This window comes from Palaemon carinicauda, chromosome 27 (assembly GCF_036898095.1).
Source record: "Palaemon carinicauda isolate YSFRI2023 chromosome 27, ASM3689809v2, whole genome shotgun sequence".
Taxonomy (NCBI): Eukaryota; Metazoa; Arthropoda; class Malacostraca; order Decapoda; family Palaemonidae; genus Palaemon; species Palaemon carinicauda.
This window is the reverse complement of record NC_090751.1, coordinates 35,113,987-35,138,553: the sequence shown is the minus strand read 5'-3', so window position 1 is coordinate 35,138,553 and position 24,567 is coordinate 35,113,987. Positions and strand designations below refer to the sequence as shown.

The following is a 24,567-nucleotide window of genomic DNA, read 5'->3' as shown; positions in this document are numbered from 1 at the left end:
CTCTGGATCTGGGACTGGAGAGCAATAGGTCGGGAGCCTTTTGGTCAACGAGGTGGCAAAGAGGTCTATGGTGGGTTGACCCCAAGTCACCCAAAGACTCTTGCACACGTCCTTGTGGAGGGTCCATTCTGTGGGGATCACCTGACCTCTCCGACTGAGACAGTCCGCCAAGACGTTCAAGTCCCCCTGGATGAATCTTGTCAACAGGGAGATGCCTCGATTTTTTGACCAGATGAGGAGGTCCCTTGCGATGACGAACAGTGTGTGGGAGTGAGTGCCTCCTTGCTTGGAGATGTACGCCAAGGCTGTGGTGTTGTCCGAATTGACTTCTACCACTTTGTTTCGAAGAATGCTCTCGAAACTCGTCAAGGCCAAGTGAACCGCCAACAGCTCCTTGCAGTTGATGTGCATGCTCTTCTGATCCGACGTCTAAAGACCCGAACATTCCAGACCGTCCAGAGTCGCTCCCCAACCCAAATCCGACGCGTATGAGAACAACACGTGGTTTGGGTTCTTGACCGCCAGGGACAGACCCTCTCGCAGACTTATGTTGCTGTCCCACCAGTTCAGGCACGTTTTTACTGGCTCGGAGATCGGGATTGACACAGCTTCCAAAGTCTTGCTCTTGTTCCAATGGAAGTCTAAATGGAACTGGAGAGGGCGAAGGTGAAGTCTCCCTAGTGAGATAAATTGCTCCAGGGATGACAGAGTCCCTAAGAGGCTCATCCAACTTCTTACTGAGCAACGGTCTTTTTTCAGCATGAGGCGGACTTTGAGCAGGGCTTGCTCTATCCTGGTGGCAGACGGAAAAGCCCGAAAAACTAGACTGCGAATCTCCATCCCCAAATAGAGAATCGTCTGGGAGGGATTCAGTTGAGACTTTTCTAAGTTCACCAACAGTCCCAACTCCTTTGCCAGACCCAACGTCCATTGAAGGTCCTGCAGACAGCAATGACGGGACGATGCTCTGAGAAGCCAGTCGTCCAGGTACAAGGAGGCTCGAATTCCCGATAAATGAAGGAATTTTGCCACATTCCTCATGAGCCTCGTAAACACGAGAGGAGCAGGGCTGAGGCCGAAGCAGTGCTCGGAACTGGTACACCACATTCCTGTAAACAAACCTCAGATACGGTTGAGAATCTGGGTGTATAGGAATGTGGAAGTACGCATCCTGCAGGTCGAGAGAGACCATCCAGTCTCCCTCTCTGACCGCTGCTAGGACGGACTTCGTGGTCTCCATCGTAAATTTTGTTTTTAAAACAAAAACGTTGAGCGCACTGACGTCCAGCACTGGCCTCCAACCTCCCGTATGCTTTGGGACTAGGAAGAGACGGTTGTAAAATCCCGGTGATTGAAGGTCCGAGACTTTCACCACCGCTCCCTTCTCTAGCAACAGAGAAACCTGCTGATGTAGAGCTTGTCTCCTTGACTCCTCTCGATACCTGGGAGAGAGGTCTAAAGTAACTGTTACTAGAGGAGGTCTGCGTACAAAAGGTATTTTGTACCCCTCCTTGAGCAACAACACAGACTCTTGGTCTGCACCCCTCTTCTCCCAGGCCTGCCAGAAGTTGTTCAGTCTGGCCCCTACCGCTGTCTGAGGACGTGGGCAGTCAGACTCTGCCACGGGAGGACTTTGATCCTCTCCTCTTGCCTCTTTTACCGTCGGCACGAGCGCCTCCCCTGCTGAGGGCTCTGCCACGAAAGGGCGGGATAAACCTAGTCGCTGGGGTATCGATCTTGGGTCTCACGACATAAGACGATGAAGGAGCACCCTTGCGAGCAGAAGTCGCCATCAGGTCGTGTGTATCCTTCTGCACCAGCGAAGCCGCAATGTCCTTGATCAGCTGTTGAGGAAACAAGGCAGCTGATAAGGGGGCAAAGAGAAGCTCCGATCTTTGACAGGGAGCCACTCCTGCCGAAAGGAACGAGCAAAGTGTCTCCCTCTTCTTCAGGACTCCAGCCGTAAGGGTAGCGGTGAGCTCATTGGAGCCATCACGGATGGCTTTGTCCATGCAAGACATAATAAGCACGGAAACATCCTGGTCGGCCGACGAGATCTTCCTGCTTAATGCTCCTAGAGACCAATCTAAAAAGTTAAAAACTTCGAAGGCCCTGTAAACCCCTTTAAGGAGATGGTCAAGGTCCGAGGAGGACCAACAAACTTTAGAGCGTCTCATGGCCATGCGACGGGGAGAGTCTACGAGGCTTGAGAAGTCTCCCTGGGCAGAGGCAGGGACTCCCAAGCCGAAAACTTCTCCCGTGTCATACCAGACGCTCGCTCTAGAAGCTAGTTTAAAAGGAGGGAAAGCAAAGGCCGTCTTCCCCAAACTCCTCCTGGTAACCAACCAGTCGCCTAGCAAGCGTAAAGCCCTCTTAGAAGAGCGAGAGAGCACTAGCTTAGTAAAAGAAGGCTTCGAAGTAGCTAGGCATAGCGCAAACTCTGACGGAGGCGAACGAGGAGCAGAAGTTAAAAAATGGTCTGGGAAAAGATCCTTAAAAATCATCATGATTTTCTTAAAGTCCATAGAGGGTTGAGCAGCTTTAGGCTCTTCTCCGTCTGATAAAACACCCAAAGGAATATCAGTAGGCGGAGGATCAGCAACATCCTCATCTGAAGGAACCTCGTCCGACAATTGTCGAGTCTCAAGAAAAGGAGAGACCTGCCGCGGTGGCAATGCTTGACAGGCAAAGTCCACAAGCAAAGGAGCAGCAGTAGCAGTCTAGGAAGCGACGTCATGTCGCTGCTGAAAGGACTGACCAGCAACAACAACAGGAGTTGATGGACGCTCGACGTCAAGTCGAGACTGCCTTGACTGCCAAGACTGAGCAGTCAAAACAACCCTTGACTGCGGTGCTTGACGCTCAACGTCAAAACGAGGCAACTGAGCTGGTTGGCGAACGTCCTGAACGTCAACACAAGACTGCGGCAGCGGCTGAACGTCAACACGAGGCTGCGGCAGCGGCTGAAAGTCAACACGGGACTGCAGCGAGAGAGGATCCAAGTCACGTGACTGACGTGACAAACTACCGACATCACGTTTCATAACGTCAAAAGGACGTGTAAAAGCTCGTTTGGGCGGCTGACGGCCAGAGTCTCGATCAGCGTAAAGGCGAGGATCATCGTGAACCTGCTCAACGGTATACTCCTCCATAAGGGAGGCAAGCTTAGTCTGCATATCCTGCAGGACAACCCATTTAAGATCAACGGGAGTCGGGACGGGCCGAGACGATGGTAACGTCTGTGTCGGCAAAACATTGCCTTTACTGAGACTCTCGGAGCCCGTGTTACGCTTACGTTTAATCGGCGAACAGTCTTCCGACGAATGCAAAGGGTCAGAGCTGTCCCAATGGCTACAGCCAGGATGCTGGACCTGTCCTGAAGGGACTGACTTCTGCTTCAAGGGCCTAGAAACTTTGCGCCAAGGTTTCTTTTGCGAGAAGCCTTCGGATGACGAGGAGAAAACAGCCTCGCTCGTCTTATGATAGGGGCGATCTTGACGAGACACGCCCGATACCAAAGAGGGAACGTCTGTACGTTGGTTAAAGCCTCTCGTCCCCTTAAGTCCTACGACATTACTTCTCCCTCGTGCAGGGGAGCCTGAAAGAGGTCTCGGACTAGGGGAACGACAAGCACGAACAGACGAACCCTCGGTCGCAACACTAAAAACACTTTGCGCACTTATCACTTTATCCCCACGATTTTCTGATTTGGCACTCTGACACTTCAATAAATTCACATCCGACATGAGTTGATTACGGTCCGATGCTAAGGACTCAACTCTCTCGCCCAAAGCTTGAATGGCAAGCAACATATCCCGCATGGACGGTTCATGAGTGCTAGTAGAGGGTTCAGGAACAACTACTACAGGGGAAGGATTAGTTTCAGGGTCATGGGAGGAGGAAAATTCCAACGACCTAGAGGAGCTTCTCCTCACCCTATCTCTCTCAAGCTTACGAGAATATTTATCAAACTCTAGCCAGTCGAATTCCGACAAGACCACGCACTCATCACACCGATCTCCTAATTGGCAGGTTTTACCCCGGCAATTAGAACACACAGTATGTGGGTCGAGAGAGGCCTTGGGAAGACGTTTGTTACAATCCCTAGCATTACATTTGCAAAATTTAGCTCCAGGGATAGGAGAAGGGTCAGCCATATTGAACAGTCAAAGAAAATCCAAAACAAATCCAAATTCATCAACAATAAACACTAGCCAAAAAAGGGTTCAAGAGTTTTAATTGAAGAGAAAAACACCCGTCACTGCGAAAGCTCAAAACAACCAAAAAGAAGTACTTCACCAAAAATGACGAAAACTCCAGGTCAACAGCGAGCGGAATCAACTTGTCGACAAGACCGACAGAGAAGAACTGGAGCTGTTTACATGTATATGCGGTATCTGGCCGATAGTCGGCGCTGGTGGGCACACCCGCAACCTTCATGGCGATCGCTCGCGAGTTCTTGTGTTTCTGTCGAGCCGTCCGAGACGTCAGCTATTATATATTCACCGGCTAAGTTTAATATTTAAAACTGAAAATGTTAGAATTGGACAATTACATACTTATTTTGCCTTTTTTTTTCTCTCTGTATGACTGTGCATAACAACTTACTGATTGATTAACTAAAATTTGAACAATTCATTTTCCAAGTTCACTGTTTACTTTTGAGAGAATGTTTGTGGGCTATTGCACATGTGCTGTTTATATTCACTTTTTGGAAGCTTTCTGCATTTTTGCATTGCATAACCATTACCTGGAGTTTTTTTACCAATTAAGTAGTTTAAAATTTTGGTATAATTATAGAACAACACAGGAAAGGCTTTACTAATAAAGAAATGGGGTTTGATACGGGAAATACTACAGTTTTCTTCGAAAATGAAATTTATTCCCGTCCCAAACACTTTAATAAGATATACCCTAATACAGTATATCCTACGGTAATGGGGGCCACCCAGTGGGAACCAGGGGTTTTAGGTGGGGAATTGATAAATAAATGGCAAAACTAACCTCTTCCTCTCTCTACATCACATAATTCCACAAAAAATCACACAAAAATACGTATTCTATGCTCCGAGTTATTTCTCATTTGTTCGTTTACCTTCAACGGTTCGCATGTATCTGCTCCTGTTCATTCGTGTGTACATATCGTTGTATATTAACCATATCATTCTTACTGCGAATTTGCTCTTGTTCGTTCGTGTATACATACAGTACCTCGTTACCTAATACCACTTTAAGCTTTCTGCGCATTAATCACTCCCTCATTTTCTTCCTATCAATAGAATTACTCCTGTTCGTTCCTTGTACAAAGTCGCACCCTACCTTCGCCTTCCAATGGGAGACAGGATATCTTTTGGTTGTGGCCATCATGGAACGTCTCGTACCCAGATCTAATGTCTGCCCTTATAATGGACTTATATGAAGGACATTGAGTAGTTTCATGGTGATTTCCATGATACGTCTAGAGTAATGAGCAAGTTTTTACTATCCCCATTGAGTCATTCCACGAATGTTAAAGTGCCTCGACTGTGATTCTGTACTATCTCACAGGGAAGACAAACATTTCTTTAACTGTAACCCTTCAGTAGAAATAGCAAAGACAAAGATTTGATGCCATTGTAATCACAGTGTTAGTATACATATAAAGGAAATAAAGTAAGTCATTATTTGCAATTAACTTTTGGGACCATGTTGTAGTAATAGTGTTAGTGCATATAAAGGATATAAAGCAGGACATTATTTGCGACTTGGGGAGGGGGGGTCCGAGGGACTTGCCCCTGACTAGGTCCGTGACCTTGGAATGGGGGTACGGGGGGAGACTTACCTCAAGGCTAGATCTGTGACCTGTTAACTTCAGGTGAGTTTAGGTTAGGTTAAGTGAGGTGTGTTAAGTTTTATGGCCTTTTGAACAAATCTCAAAATTTATATTTTTGTTCAGAAAAAAAAACTTTCCTACAGTTAATAGTGTGTTTGCAATGAATTTTACCTTTATTTCAGTCTTAAATAATAAAATTTTTCCTATTTTCCCACATCCAAAGCCCCTGGTTCCCACTGGAGAATGGCTTCAGTTTCATCATGACTACCATCATAAGAAGACATCTCCCACAAGGGAGTTCAGTCTATTTTGAAATTTTGTGTACACGTAATTTCATCTATTTTAATCATTAAAAGACTGTTCAGTACGTAACTATATAGCAAGCCCAGCTCACCCAAATACCTGTATCACCTACCAGAATACACAAGCAATGAGATAATGTTTATTTGCAAGACAATTTGAGGGACACAAATTGAATTATAGGTAATGATACCTTAATTTTATGCCACTCACTGTTTGACATGAACCATGTATTTTTTCAACTAGTTATTTTGTTTAATATGCATTTTTGACCATTACTATTACTGCAAAAAAATTTGTTTACGGCATTTCTCCAACCAAAAACACTAGTTTCTACCGGGATCCTATGTAAGTTATATGGGGGGTAGGAAAACTCAGGAACAGGTGGTTTGTTCCAATATCCACTGCCAGAAATCGATAAAACATATGTATTTGACTTGAAATTAGTGTCATAAATTAGATAGAAGTTACTCAAATCTCAAAATGTTAAAAAGAACTAGTGTAACAAGCTATGAATATATAGAAATAAACTTTAAGCAAAAAAACAGAAAAATATTCATTTTAACAGTTTATAAACCTTCAAGAACAGTTAATATACGATACTTTAATTACTAGCGAAACTGAAATTCGCTATAAGAAATGGACGAGTACTAGCTAGTTTGGTACATTTTTCTCACTATATTTAGGCTAATAGGGGCTGGGGCATGTTAACTTATGTATTGGTCAATTAAATGTGAAGTATATCTCTCGCTCTAAGTCCATTGTTTACATCTGGGAGACTGTTGTAAAGTTACACGGTAACGGCGCATGCGTTACTTGCATTCGCTTTGGCCAGCTTTTCTGTTTTTTGTATGACGTAATAATTACCCAACTTTTTTTTACCAATTAGGAGCTTCCAAATATTTATGCACAATTTCCTGGATGTTTTTCTACAACGGCCATTTTTTTTCCAGCCATTCCTTCAGGCTGAGTTAAACCACTATCACATAAAGAAGTCTCCAAGATAGAACTTGAGGAAAGTACAATCTAATTCAAAATAGTGTGTGATTTAATTTATTTCTCCAATTAATTAGGATGAAAACACTCTCCGTTCAGTGTATAGCTATTGTTACTCACTAAAGTAAAATAAAAATAACCCCGAAATAATGAACCACAGGGATTGCAAGTGCAGCTCAATATTACCGCTTGGCAGTACATACAGTGCTTGCAGTTTTTCTTTTTCAACGAGCCAAGCGACTGTACGACGGACCAAAAGCCATTAGAAGGATGTGAAGTGAATAACCTAGATAATTGTGATACTTTAATTTTCTGCCACTTACGTGAACCATATATTTTTTCAACTGGTTATGTAGTGTTTATTTTGCATTTCTGACCATTATTATTGCTGCAAAACTCGTTTGTTGGCATTTCCCCACCGAAAACACCCTGGTTTCCCTTATAATTGTCTTTATATAAGGGGGTCCAAAAATTCATAAACCGGTGGTTTGCCCCAATAACATTGGTTAGAAATCCATAATATACAAGATAGCGAGTAGGAAAAATATATGGTTCATGTATTTGGCTAGAAATTAAAGTATCACATATCTACCTAGGAATATCAATTGGTGAATAATGTCGACTATGCAACTTCTTTCAACTGAACGAACAAGATAAAATGACAGTGGAGGTCCTGTAGAGAGTAGGGCTCCCCTGCTGTATAGGATCGGAAAAATATCTGTCAAAGTAAGCAAGTAATGAATCTCAAGGGTTTCCGTATCTGTCGGTATTTGGATGATAAGATGGACTAATTTGATTTTGTGAATAACTAAACCTTGACAGGGGTACACCTAATTGGAATTCTCCCCAAATCAAAAATGAATATATCTCGACGTCTTATCTGGAGTTATTAATTTTTCTAACATAAAACTATTGCAAACCAATGTTAGTTAAGCTCCAGACTGAGTGAAACGGTTTAGCATTGGCCTTGCCTCCTACCGTATAATTTAGCCTAGCTTAACTATTCCAGCCTAGTTTAGGATATAGAAGGATTAGGAGGCGATCACAGCAAAATACAGCCTCATCCAAAATTAGAAAAAAGTAGTTTTTTTTTTCCCACGATACATTACCCTGTAATACAGTGCAATAATACCCGCTGGATGACACTCACCAGTACAAAATGATAACGGCAACACAATAACAAATGCCAGAGTTATAGCGGTGTGCATGATGGTGTTTGGCGCTTCATTATTTAGCTTATGTAGTCACTTAAGCGTCAGCATAGTTTAACACCAAAACAACATTTTCGACCACTAACACCTAACTAGTCATTATACACTTCACTGTCACCAAGACTTAACTATCATTGCTGGAACCATCAACATCATAACAATACATCTCGAGCAGCTCGAGTGCACTTGCGATTTTGAGGTTTCTTGGTTGCGTTCTATTTCATTATTATTATTATTATTATTATTATTATTATTATTATTATTATTATTATTATTATTATTATTATTATTATTATTATTATTACTTGCTAAACTACAACCCTACTTGGAAATGCAGGATGCTATTAGCCCAGGGCTCCAACAGGGAAAATAGCTCAGTGAGGAAAGGGAACAAGGAAATATAACATTTTAAGAGCAACAATATTAAAATAAATATTGCATTATAATCTATAAAAACTTTAACAAAAAAAAAGAGGAATAAAAATAAAATATAAGATAGAACAGTGTGCCCGAGTGTACCCTCAAGCAAGAGAAATCTAACCCAAGACAGTGGAAGACCATAATACATAGGCTATGACACTACCCAAGAGCTGCTTACTATATCTAGAGAGTCTCTTCTAGCCTTACAAAGAGGAAAGTGGCCACTGAACAATTACAAAGCAGTAATAAGAATTGATGCTCTTCGGATTTGTATTATGTCTCATGGATGATGGAAAAAAAATATTACATGCACTTGTTACAATAAAAGCGTAAAAAATCATAATTGAGATCTCTGGTGCATTCTCCAAAAGAAATATGCTGTCAAAAGAACAAGTCCCTTAAGTTGGGAGGTCTTTTCGGTCTTTAAGATGCACGTTGTATATGGTGATAGCAATGATAAGGATGATGTGACTTCTAATAAGATACTCTAAATCTGTAGAAAAAAATATTAAAAAGGGCCTAACCTGAGTAAGAATAAGAAAGCCACAGAAATTTTGGAATAAAAAAAAAACTTAGGACCAGACATTAAGGTCTCTTTTACATAACAAATATATATACAAAAAAAATCATGAAAATCAGATTCGCTATTGTTTATAAAATCTGCAATCGATGGCTAATGAAACATTGAAACCCATAAGCAAGAAAAGTATGATGGTAAAATAAAGTATACAGTGCAAATGAAATTTATATCCTATTACTAGACTTGAAATTGTTAGAAAAATAAACTCCTAGAAAATCATGATGGCCCCAATTTAATTTCTGAGAACCACAAATCGCTAACACACATTCAATATACTGTACTTGAAAAGGCCCTTCAGCACGAAGCTTCGAAATGATACAGCAAAATCCATTGACAGTTAATAAAGAAGCTAAATTGGATCGGCCAGTGTCACGTAAAAAACATCTGGTCGGGTCGGCAGTAAACACACGCGCGCGCATGTATATATATATATATATATATATATATATATATATATATATATATATATATATATATATATATATATATATATATATATATATATATATATACATACATACATACATACATACATACATACATACATACATACATACATAGGCTATATATATATATATATATATATATATATATATATATATATATATATATATATATATATATATATATATATATATATAGATAGATAGATAGATAGATAGATAGATAGATAGATAGATAGATATATAATATATATATATATATATATATATATATATATATATATATATATATATATATATTATGTAATATATATTATGTAATATATATTATATATATATATATATATATATATATATATATATATATATATATATATATATATATATATATATATATATATATTACTTGCTAAGCTACAACCATAGTTGGGAAGGCAGAATGCTATAAGCCCAAGGGCTCCAACAGGGAAAATAGCCCAGCGAAGAAAGGAAATACGGAAACTACAAGAACAGTAATCAACAATTAAAATAAAATATTCTAAGAACAGTAACAGCATTAAAATGCATATTTCATATATAAACTATAGAAACTTTAACAAAACAAAAGGAAGAGAAATAAAATTGAATAGTGTGCTCGAATGTACCCTAAAGCAAGAGAACTCTACCCCAAGACAGTAAAAGACCATGTTACAGAGGCTATAGCACTCTACAAGTCCAGAGAACAATGATATGATTTTGGAGTGTCCTTCTAGAAGAGCTGCTTACCATAGCTAAAGAGTCTCTTCTACCCTTACCAAGAAGAAAATATCCACTGAACAATTACATTACAGTAATTAACTAATAGATCGAGGAAGAATTCTTTGGTAATCTCAATACTGTCAGGTGTATGAAGACAGAGGAGAATATGTAAAGAATAGGCCAGACTATTCGGTGTATGTGTAGGCGAATGGCAAATGAGTTGTATATATATATATATATATATATATATATATATATATATATATATATATATATATATATATATATATATATATATATATATATATATATATATATATATGTGTGTGTGTGTGTGTGTGTGTGTGTGTGTGTGTGTATGCGTGAATATCCCCATGAAAGAGATAAAAACCACAAAAATATCACTGCCACACTCATTCTTCAACCTGTAGGGTAAGCTCTTGCTTGAGGGTACACTTTGGCGCACTATTCTATCGCATTTCTCTTCCTCTTGTTTTGTTAGTTTTTATAGTTTATATAGGAAATATCTATTTTAAAGCCACTGTTCTTAAAATATATGTTCCTTGCTTCCTTTCCTGACTGGGCTATTTTCCCTGCTGGAGCTCCTGGGTTTACAGCATCCTGCTTTTCCAATTGGGGTTGTAGCTTAGCAAGTAATAATAATAATAATAATAATAATAATAATAATAATAATAATAATAATAATAATAATAATAATAATAATAATAATAATAATAATAATAATAATAATACGAGCCAGGATTGATGGCTGAAGTGTAAATCAGCATGGAGTAAAACACATTATTGGGAGTGTATGGAGCAAGCTACGATTACACTGATGATGTAACATCCATTTACTATTAGGTCGATTGACTTGGCATTTCAGTATAATTTAGACTTGAGTTTTTCTAATATACATAGACAAAATAAAGGAAAGAAATCACTAGTTTTAAGAGCAAATAAGAAAACTAACATTAAACTGTCTTGACCATTTGGATTTTCGTTGCATTATTAGACATTTATTATATTTTACACATTTATTATTTTTCATTTTTTTATTTATACTAATACAAATATTCATTAGAATCTCGAAGTTTAATATGTTAAGTTAATCCGCAATGGGTAATATTATTTTGCATGGATATAGGGAGGGAGACCATATAATCGGAGAACTGAACTCTCTCTCTCTCTCTCTCTCTCTCTCTCTCTCTCTCTCTCTCTCTCTCTCTCTCTCTCTCTCTCTCTCTCTTTCTATATATATATATATATATATATATATATATATATATATATATATATATATATATATATATATATATATATATATAGATAGATAGATAGATAGATAGATAGATAGATAGATAGATATCTGAGTTCTGACCTTTTGATACACACACACACACACACACACACACACACACACACACACACACATATATATATATATATATATATATATATATATATATATATATATATATATATATATATATATATATATATATATATATATATATATATACCGCTTATACCTCCGTAAAGCATAAAATTTGCAGAAATATATCGTTCACCTCTTATAAACTTTGCCTTGCAATAGCAGTATATTAATAGTAAATCAGTTTGTATAGCGACTCTCTAAATTCAAATAAGTTTTAAAACACATGATTCCTCAATATTTTATTATTCAATAGTTACCTATCATAAATAGATTCCCTTATGACGAAAGCTCAGTCTTAATCGTACAAGCTACAAAAACTTATTTTAGGTTATGGATACGAAATAAATTATTACAGAGTATGGAATTTTGTACTTGGTAAAAAGGTATAGAATAAGATACTTCCCATAGATTCCATAACAAATAAAAAGATCTATTTGTGTTGAAAGTTTTTCTCTCAGTAGCCAACAGAATAAACTAAAGATGTGATGGAACGAACGCCTCTATATCCATATTTATACAGATGTGGAACGATTCTATGTATCAATCCGCCAATACTTCACTGGACCTGTTAACGTAGTTTTTGTTGCGCTGAGGTAAGGAGTTCTAACGATGTGTTTATATAGTATTTTATAATGCATAAATTAATGTGCAAAAGTACACACACACACACACACACACACACACACACACACACACACACACATATATATATATATATATATATATATATATATATATATATATATATATATATATATATATATATATATATATATATATATATATATATATATATATATATATATATATATATATATATATATATATATATATATACACACACATATATATATATATATATATATATATATATATATATATATATATATATATATATATATATATATATTCTATTACACGAGTTTTTTGTACATCGATAAAACTAAAAACTTTAATTAGATGAATATAAGAACATTTTACAATATATCAATTTTCATCTTCAGCACCGTTGTACATAAGTTTCATTATTTCACTAGGATAGAAAATTGCCAACCTTAGTAGGACACTCGATTCAAGTTTTCTTGTTTCTTAAGCGTTAACGAAGAAAATAGATAACAGTAATAATATTGTATGGAACAATAAATGTCGCAATCAAAAAATCTTGGTAAGGACCGTCGATCCTAATACAGTTTCATCATTTTCATGACAATTAATCCCAGTCAGGTTTTTAATATCTATCTGCATATGTGGAATGGTAATTTTCATCAGTACTTTAATATTTCGCTCATATTTCAATTCCAAAACCAAGCAGATGATCTCTGCAATTGCTCATGTTTCGAACCACTACCATCAAATAAAACTAAACTGGTCTCTTTCACGCCATCAAACTTGCATTTCGATCACCTTAAGCTCCTATAGTGATTTGGAGTTTACTTTCCCGAAAGACAGTTTAAAGGTCGCTTATGAATGGTAGACAAGGGGTAGTGACAATACCCTAGCAGGTCAATACCCTAGAGACTGACCATATGTATACATATGATCAGTGACCAAGTCCACTCTCCATCCAAGTTAGGTTAGGGATGGCCAGGCAATTGCTGCTCATGACTCAGCAGATAGAACTACAGGCTCCTCGAAACCCCTCAACCTTCGCTTATATGGATGGTGGGGTTGCAGACACTACAAGAAACTATCGAGCTTAGGAGGGTCTCGAACCTTAGTCCAGCAGATCGCCAAGCTACGTTTCCAATAGGCGTCTCTGACAGTCAGCCCGAATTAGGCAGTTATGGATTCATAAATATGGTGGATTTACTCACACAGGCATTCTCCAAGAAGCTTGACAAACAGTAGAAAATGAGAAACAATCATAAACAACATGAATGTGGCTGCATAGCACGGCAAGGTATTTCAGTCTTCTATCTATTGCAGCATAGGCTTCCTAGCTTCTACTTTTGGATTATGCTGATCAAAACACAAGTCGCACAATGATTAGGCTCCAATTATTGAATGGTGTTGCTTCCTCTTAGATGTAAATTTAAAAAATAAAAATGTAAACAAACACTGGATCTTCTTCCTGAATCCAATGAAGCAGGAAACGATGCAGTCTATAATATCGGCAGAAATACAGGACATTCATCGCTTAGTGCTTACATTTTGAGAAAAAAAAATCGATTCTTCTTAATCTGTATGCCTCTAAACCACTTTAGTCTTTACAGCATTTAGACGCTGATTAAACTCAAAATACTTTTAAACTTTGAGTTTGCTAGAATAAATGGGATTTGAAAGGGTAAACTTACCTTTTACTGCAATTACTTCCAAGTCACCCTTCGAAATGCACCCAAGTTGAATGACGTCCCTAATTGAAAGACACAGTTGTGAATGAGTTATAGGATTGTTACCTATTAAGTCTAGGTTACCAAGATCCGAAGACAGCCTATACGATTACCCACACGAGACAGACTTCGTCGACGCACTCATAAGGCTCTACAGTATACAGTATGCATTCTGTAGGTGTCTAAAAGGGAAAAAAATCAGATCTGTCGAAACAAGTAAAATGACCCAATTCCATATCGTGTTTTATTTTTTTTTTTTTACTAATGAAGTTAAATCTTACGGGGAGCAACATATGTAAACCCTGGATGAGATAGTATCCCGATGAAGATGTACAATATTAATCAGTCGATTTTGTTGAGAAGACCAAGTTGTACACACATCATGGGCAACGGTGCTCAATGAGGCTATCTAGTAGATTAATTCATTGACTAATGTTTTAACTTTGATTACACTCTTCTGTCTGTTTAAAAAAAGAAAATATGCAAAAGAAAAGATTCCCAAAAAAGGACATTTTATTTCAGCATTTAGAATTACAATAGACAGTCTTACTTACTAAAACTTTCCTTTTAACGTCTCTGAAATTAACCTATCGTAGAAATGTCTGAAGATTAAAATAATCACAAAATTTAAAAGGAGAGGCTACACAAGATGGAACAATAATAATGACTTCTTATCAAATAAAAGACATTCTCTGACTAGTTGCTGTGGCTGGATGATTTTAAAGTATTAAAAATAAATCCTACAATAAAAAAAGGCGAGAGTAAAAATATCTTGATATTTCCTAATGGTCTATTGACATATGATCAATGCCATCATATCTAATTAAATTACCACTTCATAGTCTAATGCTGTACACACACACACACACACACACAATATATATATATATATATATATATATATATATATATATATATATATATATATATATATATATATATATATATATATATATATATATATATATATATATAATATATATATATAATATATATATATATATATATATATATATATATATATATATATATATATATATATATAATATATATATATATATATATATATGTGTGTGTGTGTGTGTGTGTGTGTGTGTGTGTGTGTGTGTGTGTGTGTGTGTGTGTGTGTGTGTGTGTGTGTGTGTGTGTGTGTGTGTTAGAAGCAACGTACATAAATATAGACTAACACATTCCCATTTTAATCACCTTAAAATGGATAGAAATTTAAAGTAAAGTACATCCTGGGAGGGCACATTGTGATTTCAAATAATTGCGGTCAGTCGTCAAAAGTACTCTACTGGTCTCGCAGAGATCGCGTTATGTAAAAGCATCAGAACTGTCTTAAAACTTTTTATTTATTATTTTTTTTTTTTTTTTCATTATCAAATAGTCGTCTTCTACTACATTCCTGCTTCCTTCTCCATCTCCGTGAATTCTTTATGACGTTTCTTAATGTCCGCTTCTCTGGAGACGCACTTTCCCCGGAGAACCATACGTTGGCAGTCCGATTGGTGTACTTTGGCCAAAGGAGTGTCGTCTGCAGACATCAGCTGGATCAGAAACATCCGGCGAACGCGGTCGCTCGTGTTGTCGTAAGATCCGTGGACTAGCAAGTAAGAAAACACCACAATCTGTCGGGAAGAAATAAAGGATAAGATTAACTAATTGCTTTCAAATCTAATTATACAAGAGGTTTCTGAAGTAAAATACAGTTTTACCATATGAAGGAAATTTATGACTGCAGTAGGAATACATTTTTAAATGCAGTTGCCTTTCAATTGAACATTCCGGCAAGTCCACAATAACACACACATCTGCCCTTTACATGATGGTTTCGTTGCGTAAATTTTGAAAGCAAAATTCAATTGGGGATTTAGATATACTTTTTTATCTCATGTGGAAAATCATTATGTACTCATGGGTTAAATTTCCATTTAATGAGAACTCAGTAGGAAACACTCACTTTGAAGTGTGACTATTTTGAAGTTAATAGCACAAGTGTCAGTTCATTCTTTTGTATAACTGAGAATCTTGGTCCTTCGACAAGGTGTATACAAACATACTTCGCTAAACGTTATTATTATTATTATTATTATTATTATTATTATTATTATTATTATTATTATTATTATTATTATTATTATTATTACTTGCTAAGCTACAATTCTAGTTGGAAAATCAAGATGCTAAAAACACATGGGCCCCAACAGGTAAATTAGCCCAGTGAGGAAAGGAAACAAAGAAAAATAATATATTTCAAGAACATTAACAACATTAAATTATAAATATAAACTATTAAACTTTAGCAAAACAAGAGGAAGAGAAATACAATAGAATAGTGTTCGAGTGTATCCTCAAGCAAGAAAACTTTAACTCAAAACAGTGGAAGACCATGATATAGAGATTATGGCACTACCCAGGACCAGAGAACAAAGCTTTAATTTTGGAGTGTCCTTCTCCTAGAAAAGCTGCTTACCATAGCTAGAGTCTCTTCTGCCCTAACCAAGAGGAAAGTAGCCACTGAACAAATACAGTACAGTAGTTAACCCCTTGGGAGAAGAAGAATTGTTTGGCAATGTAAGGACAGAAGAAAATCTGTAAAGAATAGGCCAGACTATTCGGTGTATGTGTAGGCTAAGGGAAAATGAACCGTAACCAAAGAGAAGGGTGCAATGTAGTACCGTCTGGCCAGTCAAAGGACCCCATACCTCTCTAGCGGTAGTATCTCAACGGGTGGCTGGTGCATCAACCTACACAGATCGAGTTTACAAATTCTAATTACGTCTGCCAAAGACAAATATAAACAGCAAGATGTTTCTGATCTACTCATGTGATATGTTTGTTATCGGAAGAATCCTAATAACAATTAACAATGTTCAGTAAGAATAGATAAAGGACAGGCGCAATTTCATGTACAAACACTTGACGGAATCATACATGAATGTATTCCAGCCCAGATACTGTAATAATCTTTGTGGATGGAATATCTCTACAGACTTCAAGATATGAAACTATTTTCAAATATATAGGATTGGAAAGGGAAAAGTAAGGAGGTCAGGAAGAATGGAATTAATGAAAGAAAACTTGACTGGAGAGAGAGAGAGAGAGAGAGAGAGAGAGAGAGAGAGAGAGAGAGAGAGAGAGAGAGAGAGAGAGAGAGAGAGAGAGAGAGAGAGAGAGTATAAACTGTAGTCGGGTTCACAATAGTTGTTCAAATTTAACCTTATTAGCAAATGACCTTAAACTATTTAAATTATGATCTTTGATTATTTTATAGCATGGGAGAACAGCTTTCTTTAAACAGCAGAAGTATGAGAGAAGCAAAAGTAACCTAAGAACTGATGTGGTTATCCTCTGAGCTGGATGACTGAGTGGTGGGAGCAGGAAATCACAGTTAAAAAGAGAGAAATGTTTGATTAAAGGTTGTTCGCGTGTCTTTAAAACAAACGTCAAGGGCTTTCAAAAGTAAGGTGTCATAAGGTAGGAATGAAGGAATTTTGTAGGAGTCATTGATGAGTTTGAGGTCATACAAAAATTAATATTAGATAATCAGTTGTGACTACAATGAAAATGTGTTGGGTTTTGAATAATCTCGTCCATCTCATTTGAAACAAGGAGAGGCATGAACCTCTTTTACCCGCTACGCCGGTGTGGTGTGTTGCTTCAGACACAAAAGGTTCTTTTTAAGAGAATTTCAACATACAGGTGAAATAAAAAATCAAGCATTCGTGATAAGTAACGTATTTGAAAACTAAACTTGCAGATATAGTAGAAAAATAAGAATCTTCTTACCCATCGTTATTTCTACATTAAAGGGTCGGTTGCCTGATGCCTCATCTCCAATGCCTTCTATAGAAAGCACGCTCTTCCATCAAACATCTCTCCATATCCTCCTTCTCCTTATCTCGCCATCTAAATCTCTGCCTCCCTCTCGATCTTCTCCCCCTAAAAGGTTCCTCTCAAGCTATCCTCATCCCCTTCCCACCATTCATTCTCAAAATTAAATCTAAAATATCACTGGTAATGTCAAGTGAAAAAAAATAACTAGTACCTGTCCGCGCTTAAGAGATAGAGGAGTAGCTTTACTGATGGGGAATTTCTCTTGACTCAAATAATGCCATCCAGGCGCATTGCTACAATCCTCTTGAGGTCCAAGTTTGTGAGACCCAGGATAAACACATAGGCCTCCGTTCTCTGGGTCCGCTGCGTCCATGCTGATGAAGACAGCAACCATGGAGTCGTTCTCGAAGGGAAAATAATGGTAATCCTGCAAGAGAAAAGGGCGAATTTAGATGAGATGACTTTAGACATAGTTGTGGGTTATGAATTCAATTTCAAGTAGATTGAAATAATGAACCTAGTTGTTTTATATAATTCTAGATCTATTCTTCACCGTATGGAAGACATATTATTCTATGTACAGAACAGACGTAATGTACATATACGACGAACCGCTTCGTAGGTAGGTAGGTATTAGAGGGACTTTGCATATGCATAAGCAAGCCAAAGGCTCTTGCGTTAGGAGCCTGCAACTACAAACCACTTCGTTTGGATGTATTATTACAATTAATCTTATATGTTTCCTTAAATTTTGGCAAAAACCTGACAAAAGTTGAAATAAGGTAAAGGAAATAAAAAAAAAAAAAAAAAAGAGAGAGATGAAGACAATGTTTGAAATTTTATTTGGCTTGCACCAGTTTAGGGCAATACCCAAAATAAATATGAAAGGTTGAACGAAAATTGATAACAGGAGAAAAAAAAATCCAAAGCAATTCACTGCTATATCATCATGGACCACACATACCTGATGCATTGGAAAAGGCGACCCAGTTCCCGGGGGTTTGGTGTGGGCCTTCGTATGATGCAGGAGGATGTTCTCCGTCTCCATTATATCTTCACAAGCATCAAGCATTTTTGGATTCAACAAAAGTCTCGTGAAAGCTGCAGAATGCATTTGCAGGCCGTGGATAGATTGCACTTGCTGTTAGATAAAAAAAAAAATCACTGTTATAAAAATGTTTTGTGACTTAATACGCATAGCCTATTCTTTTCCATTAATTAAAGATTACACATTTTCATTCAGTAATAACTATCATATTATTTATTGATTTAGACTTCCGAAACCACTACTGTGCGCATCTTTTAAAACATGCACAATTTTTGCTGTAAGGGAATGCCAACAGCGCTTAGCCTTCCGCCAGCCTGAGGGAAGAAGGTTGAGGGTCCAGTGTACTTGGTCTGACCCCAACAGACGCTGGTAGAGAGATTGGCATTGAGTGATTCAGAGACACACTAAGCGTGAGTTAAACTCTAAACAACTTAATTACAGCACCATACACACATAAAGTATATATGTGTATATATATATATATATATATATATATATATATATATATATATATATATATATATATATATATATATATATATATATATATATAATACATATACATATACAGTATATATATATATATATATATATATATATATATATATATATATATATATATATATATATATATATATATATATATATATATATATATATATATATATATATATATATATATATATATATAATGTGTGTGTGTGAGAGAGAGAGAGAGAGAGAGAGAGAGAGAGAGAGAGAGAGAGAGAGAGAGAGAGAGAGAGAGAGAGAGAGAGAGAGAGAGAGAATTGCAATAGTATTAATGAAGAATAAAGCTCCATACTCGTATGCCTTGATTCTCGATTTGATTAACATTTCTAATTCTTAGTTATTACCCCTTTGGAGATAGCGATTCACTTATTTTCGTGTTTGTTATTACAGGCCTTTGTAACGATTCTATATTTTTGTGTTTAAGCTCTACCTTTCTCTTTCTACACTTAAGCATTGTGTGGGAATGAAACATCATAATTAAGGCAACGTCAAATAATAATAATAATAATAATAATAATAATAATAATAATAATAATAATAATAATAATAATAATAATAATAATAATAATAAAAGTATTGTTACACAAGGTTGAAGTTTATGCAAGGCAATGTATGAATGTGTGGGTTTGAATATTCAGTTAGCACAGCAACAAAATAACACCTGTTAATCATATGCTCTATTCCTGATAATTACCTCCGCCAACGAAGTTGGGAGGAGGTTATGTTTTCGCCCCTGTATGTTTGTTTATTTGTGTGTGTGTTATTAGTGAACAGCTTCCTGACCACAATTTTAATCGTAGAGTAATGAAACTTGCAGGGATTAACTGTTATGTAAAAAGCTGGAAATGGAATCTTGGAAGGTCAAGGTCAAACAGAATGTCCAATTCCATAATCAGCCATAATTTTGGACATCGTTGTCACAGATTTCAAACTTGGTTCATATCTGAGTGTATGAAAATCCATGCCAATTAATACATGTGACGGTCGAAGGTCAGGGTCGAGTCTAAGGTCAAGCAAAAGGTCAAATTCCGGACATCAACCATAAGGCCACAATTTTAATCGCAATGTAATAAAACTTGCAGGGATTTTAAACTGTTATATAAAGAGCTGGAAATTATTAAATCTTAGAACGTCAAAGGTCAAGGTCACGGGCGAGCAAAATGTCCAAAATCCTTCAAAAAGGTCGAGAAAAAAGCTGCCCTGTCGGTCTGCGATCTACCGAGTGCCTCTCTAGTTTGTTATATTCTAACCGCCGGCTAAATTATACAACCTAATCACAAATATTAGCTTCGTACTAAGACTTGCATATTCCATAAAGAAGAGTTGAAATATATAAATGAAATCATGGAAAACATTGCAATGCAACCATGAATGGTGCAGGACGTAATTACTTTTCCCCATAAATCATGTCAACATCTGATCAGTATGAGCTACATTGTTAGATAGTGAAAATTATTATTATTATTATTATTATTAATATTACCTCCACCAAGTTTGTTATAAAACGACCTGCGTTGTTTATTATTATTATTATTATTATTATTATTATTATTATTATTATTATTATTATTATTATTATTATTATTACCTCCACCAAGTTTGTTATAAAACGACCTGCGTTGTTTATTTATTATTATTATTATTATTATTATTATTATTATTATTATTATTATTATTATTATTATTATTATTATTATTACCTCCACCAAGTTTGTTATAAAACGACCTGCGTTGTTTATTTATTATTATTATTATTATTATTATTACCTCCACCAAGTTTGTTATAAAACGACCTGCGTTTATTATTATTATTATTATTATTATTATTATTATTATTATTATTATTATTATTATTATTATTATTATTATTATTATTATCAGCCAAGCTAAAATCCTAATTAAAAAAGCAGATCTACAGCCCCAAGGGTTCCGACAGCTCAGTGCGGAAAGGAAATAGAGAAGCATTAAAATAATATATAGTATATGTAGCATATGTTAAGATCAGAAACAATATTTAGAAAAGTCATATGCAAAATATAAAGCAAGATTTTTATAAACCTTTTCAACAAGTTTGAACTTCTGAATTTCCAACGCTTCATCTACACTTTTAGACTTTTATCATATATCAGCCACTTAAAACTTTATCTAATCTAGCATGCAGAAGATGAGCTATGCCGGCTTTCGGAGAGAGAGAGAGAGAGAGAGAGAGAGAGAGAGAGAGAGAGAGAGAGAGAGAGAGAGAGAGAGAGAGACTTACCGTTTGTTTCTGCTTTTGAGTATTCCAGTTTCCTTGCCAAGTAGCCTCGAGATTATTGTCAGCCTTTCGCTTGAAGATGTCATCGTATTCCTTACTAAGCTCTTCAATCTCTGCCTATTTCAGGATGTCCAAGACTACGTATCCGTTGTCATCATAAAATTTCTTCTGCTCCGCAGTCAGGAACTTCATTGTTATGATCCTACAAAGACAAAAAAAAGATATATATATATATATATATATATATATATATATATATATATATATATATATATATATATATATATATATATATATAAATATATATATATATATATATATATATATATATATATATTGATTCTTAACTTTTATATATATATATATATATATATATATATATATATATATATATATATATATATATATATATATATATATATTAATTTAACTTTTTTAAAAGCGTGTGCGTTCTCCATTCAGTCAATAATATAGGCTAATTGTTGTTAGCAAAAAGTGGTTTTCTTAAAAGAAATTGTTTGTTCTAAACAAATCTTGGCAAAATTGATTAAGAGACTTGAAATATTTAAGCACTATTATTTGTGAATGGCAGTCATTCTTATTTTTTCAGTTTATCTCAACAATGTAATTAAAGTAATGAAATTTATACATGTGGCTACCTAACTCTAATAGCTGCCAAAGAGTGAATACTTAGGAAAAGCCCAAGAGAAAACCTTTATCCTAAATTGATTTAATGAAGTGTTAACGCTGAGATCAGGCGAATACAAGAGACTGTACTGCGTTCGTTGTCGGGTGGCAAGACACCAGTGCAAGGGTTGATTAATCTGCGGACACTGAGTCACTACGACTTCGATGTGAGGAGTGTAAACAAACACGTCGACACAGTCAATTGGGCATAGATCCTTGAACTTGTCCAAATCGGATTCTTACAAAACAGAATAGGTTTAGAATGGGAATTCTTGTAGTAGACATTAAAAGAAAAGCTTTAGTATATGAGATCACTATAGATCCGCTTACTGAAAATGAGAATCATTAGAAAAAGAAAACTATGCGCTGGCAAATGATAAGAGAAAGATATTTGTAAACATGACGTGAATATTTATGTATTTTAAGGGTGCAATGAACCGAGAATTAATAACGAACCAACTTGTTTCCAAGTAGACAAGAAGTAGAGACGAGAGAAAGGACCGGAACAACTAGCCGACACCAAGTGGGAAGAGAAACTACTAGCCATATCTAGGCTAGTGTGGTAGAAAAAGCTTCGGATGTTTATCGTAGTGAGCGTGCGTGGAATTTCAACAAGATAACGCGACCCTGAATATCTTCCATTTTCAACGCAAGGCGGCAATATATGTTAATATATCTATTAAAATAAATATAGATTTTTATTATTTACTTGTTTACAATTAAAGCTCGGCTTAGTCCTTGACATGTTTTATGGGAAAGTTTGTTCGCTATGATTGATAACAATCTTATCATTTAGAGACAGTCTGTATGAAAAGTTTCATTTGATATCTTAATGGCAAAACAAAAGAACAGAACCAGTCCCCTTATTGACGAAAATAGTATTCTAATTATGAATTAATGGAGGAGAAAATATCAAAGAAGCTGACACATCTGGCATTACATGAAACAGAGGAGCATTGGCTCTTTGTGAACATATATAGTATATCTACGTTAGGAATTACACGAAGATACGTATTTGAGTGCGGGTTGTATATTCCAAAATGAATATTGCACATATCTATAACAAAGCGTTTGTTACCTTAAACACTAAAACAGAAACTTTGGTTTCTAATGTGAGGCATTCATCTGAGCTCCTTATAACTAGTTTTAAGAAGCCAATAACTTTGAAACGTGATGCCATTTCTACAGCCAGGGGAATGGCGATGTATATTAGGACTGAGTTCCCTGCTTCTCATAAGTCTTGCTATGAATATGGATCTCATGAGATTCAAATAATAAAAGTTTGTGGCACGCATAGAAACTTCTACTTGTGTTCGATCTACCGGAATCCAGACATGGACGATTCTGTTTTTGACTGTCTTTTTACCATTGTGGCTAAGATACAAGATGTTAAAAAGGTCTTTTTTGTCTTTGTTAGTGACTTCAATGCTCACCATAGGGAGTGGTAAAATTCTGTTTCTCCCACCGATTGCCATGCCTTAAGAGCTTTAGACTTTGCCTCTAAAACATGCTGTGAGCAAATCATAAGTGGAGCTATCCTCCGGTCAGGTAACTGTTTGGACCTCGCAGACACCGACTGCCCCGGCGCTATAACAAGTAAGGTTGGTTTTCCAGTTGGGACATCTGACCATGCCTTGATTTGATTAGTAGTGAAGACTGAGCAGCCTGTCCCTCATGTAATATTCATATGAAATCTCAAGCCGACTGGAATGGGAGTTTTGAGTGATCTTTAGGCTTGAATTGGTCACATAGTAGTGTTGATCCTGTTCCTTTGATTGAGAATCTAGTCAACATAATTAATAGGTATATCCCTTCTCGTGTGCTAAGATAGCGAGTGAAGGACAAACCCTGGTTCATTGTTGATTGTAGATGTGCTTATTTGGAGAGGCAGGAGGCCCATCAACTTTGGAAGGGTAACAGATCATATTTTACTTTGAAT

At 36.2% G+C, this 24,567-nt stretch overlaps 1 protein-coding gene and 1 pseudogene across 1 annotated transcript in view; both read right to left on the bottom strand.

Moving 5' to 3' along the window:
* arr (low-density lipoprotein receptor-related protein 6) overlaps nt 1-8,485 on the bottom strand; it is a 77,776-nt gene extending 69,291 nt beyond the window's left edge. Inside the window, exon 1 of the mRNA XM_068351024.1 lies at nt 8,259-8,485. Coding sequence (XP_068207125.1) covers nt 8,259-8,316 — 58 coding nt within the window. The 5' untranslated portion in view covers nt 8,317-8,485. The remainder of the gene's footprint in view (nt 1-8,258) is intronic.
* Nucleotides 8,486-15,393: 6,908 nt separating this feature from the next.
* On the bottom strand, nt 15,394-22,133 carry LOC137621155 (phytanoyl-CoA dioxygenase, peroxisomal-like; annotated as a pseudogene).
* Between the last annotated feature and the right edge of the window lie 2,434 nt (nt 22,134-24,567).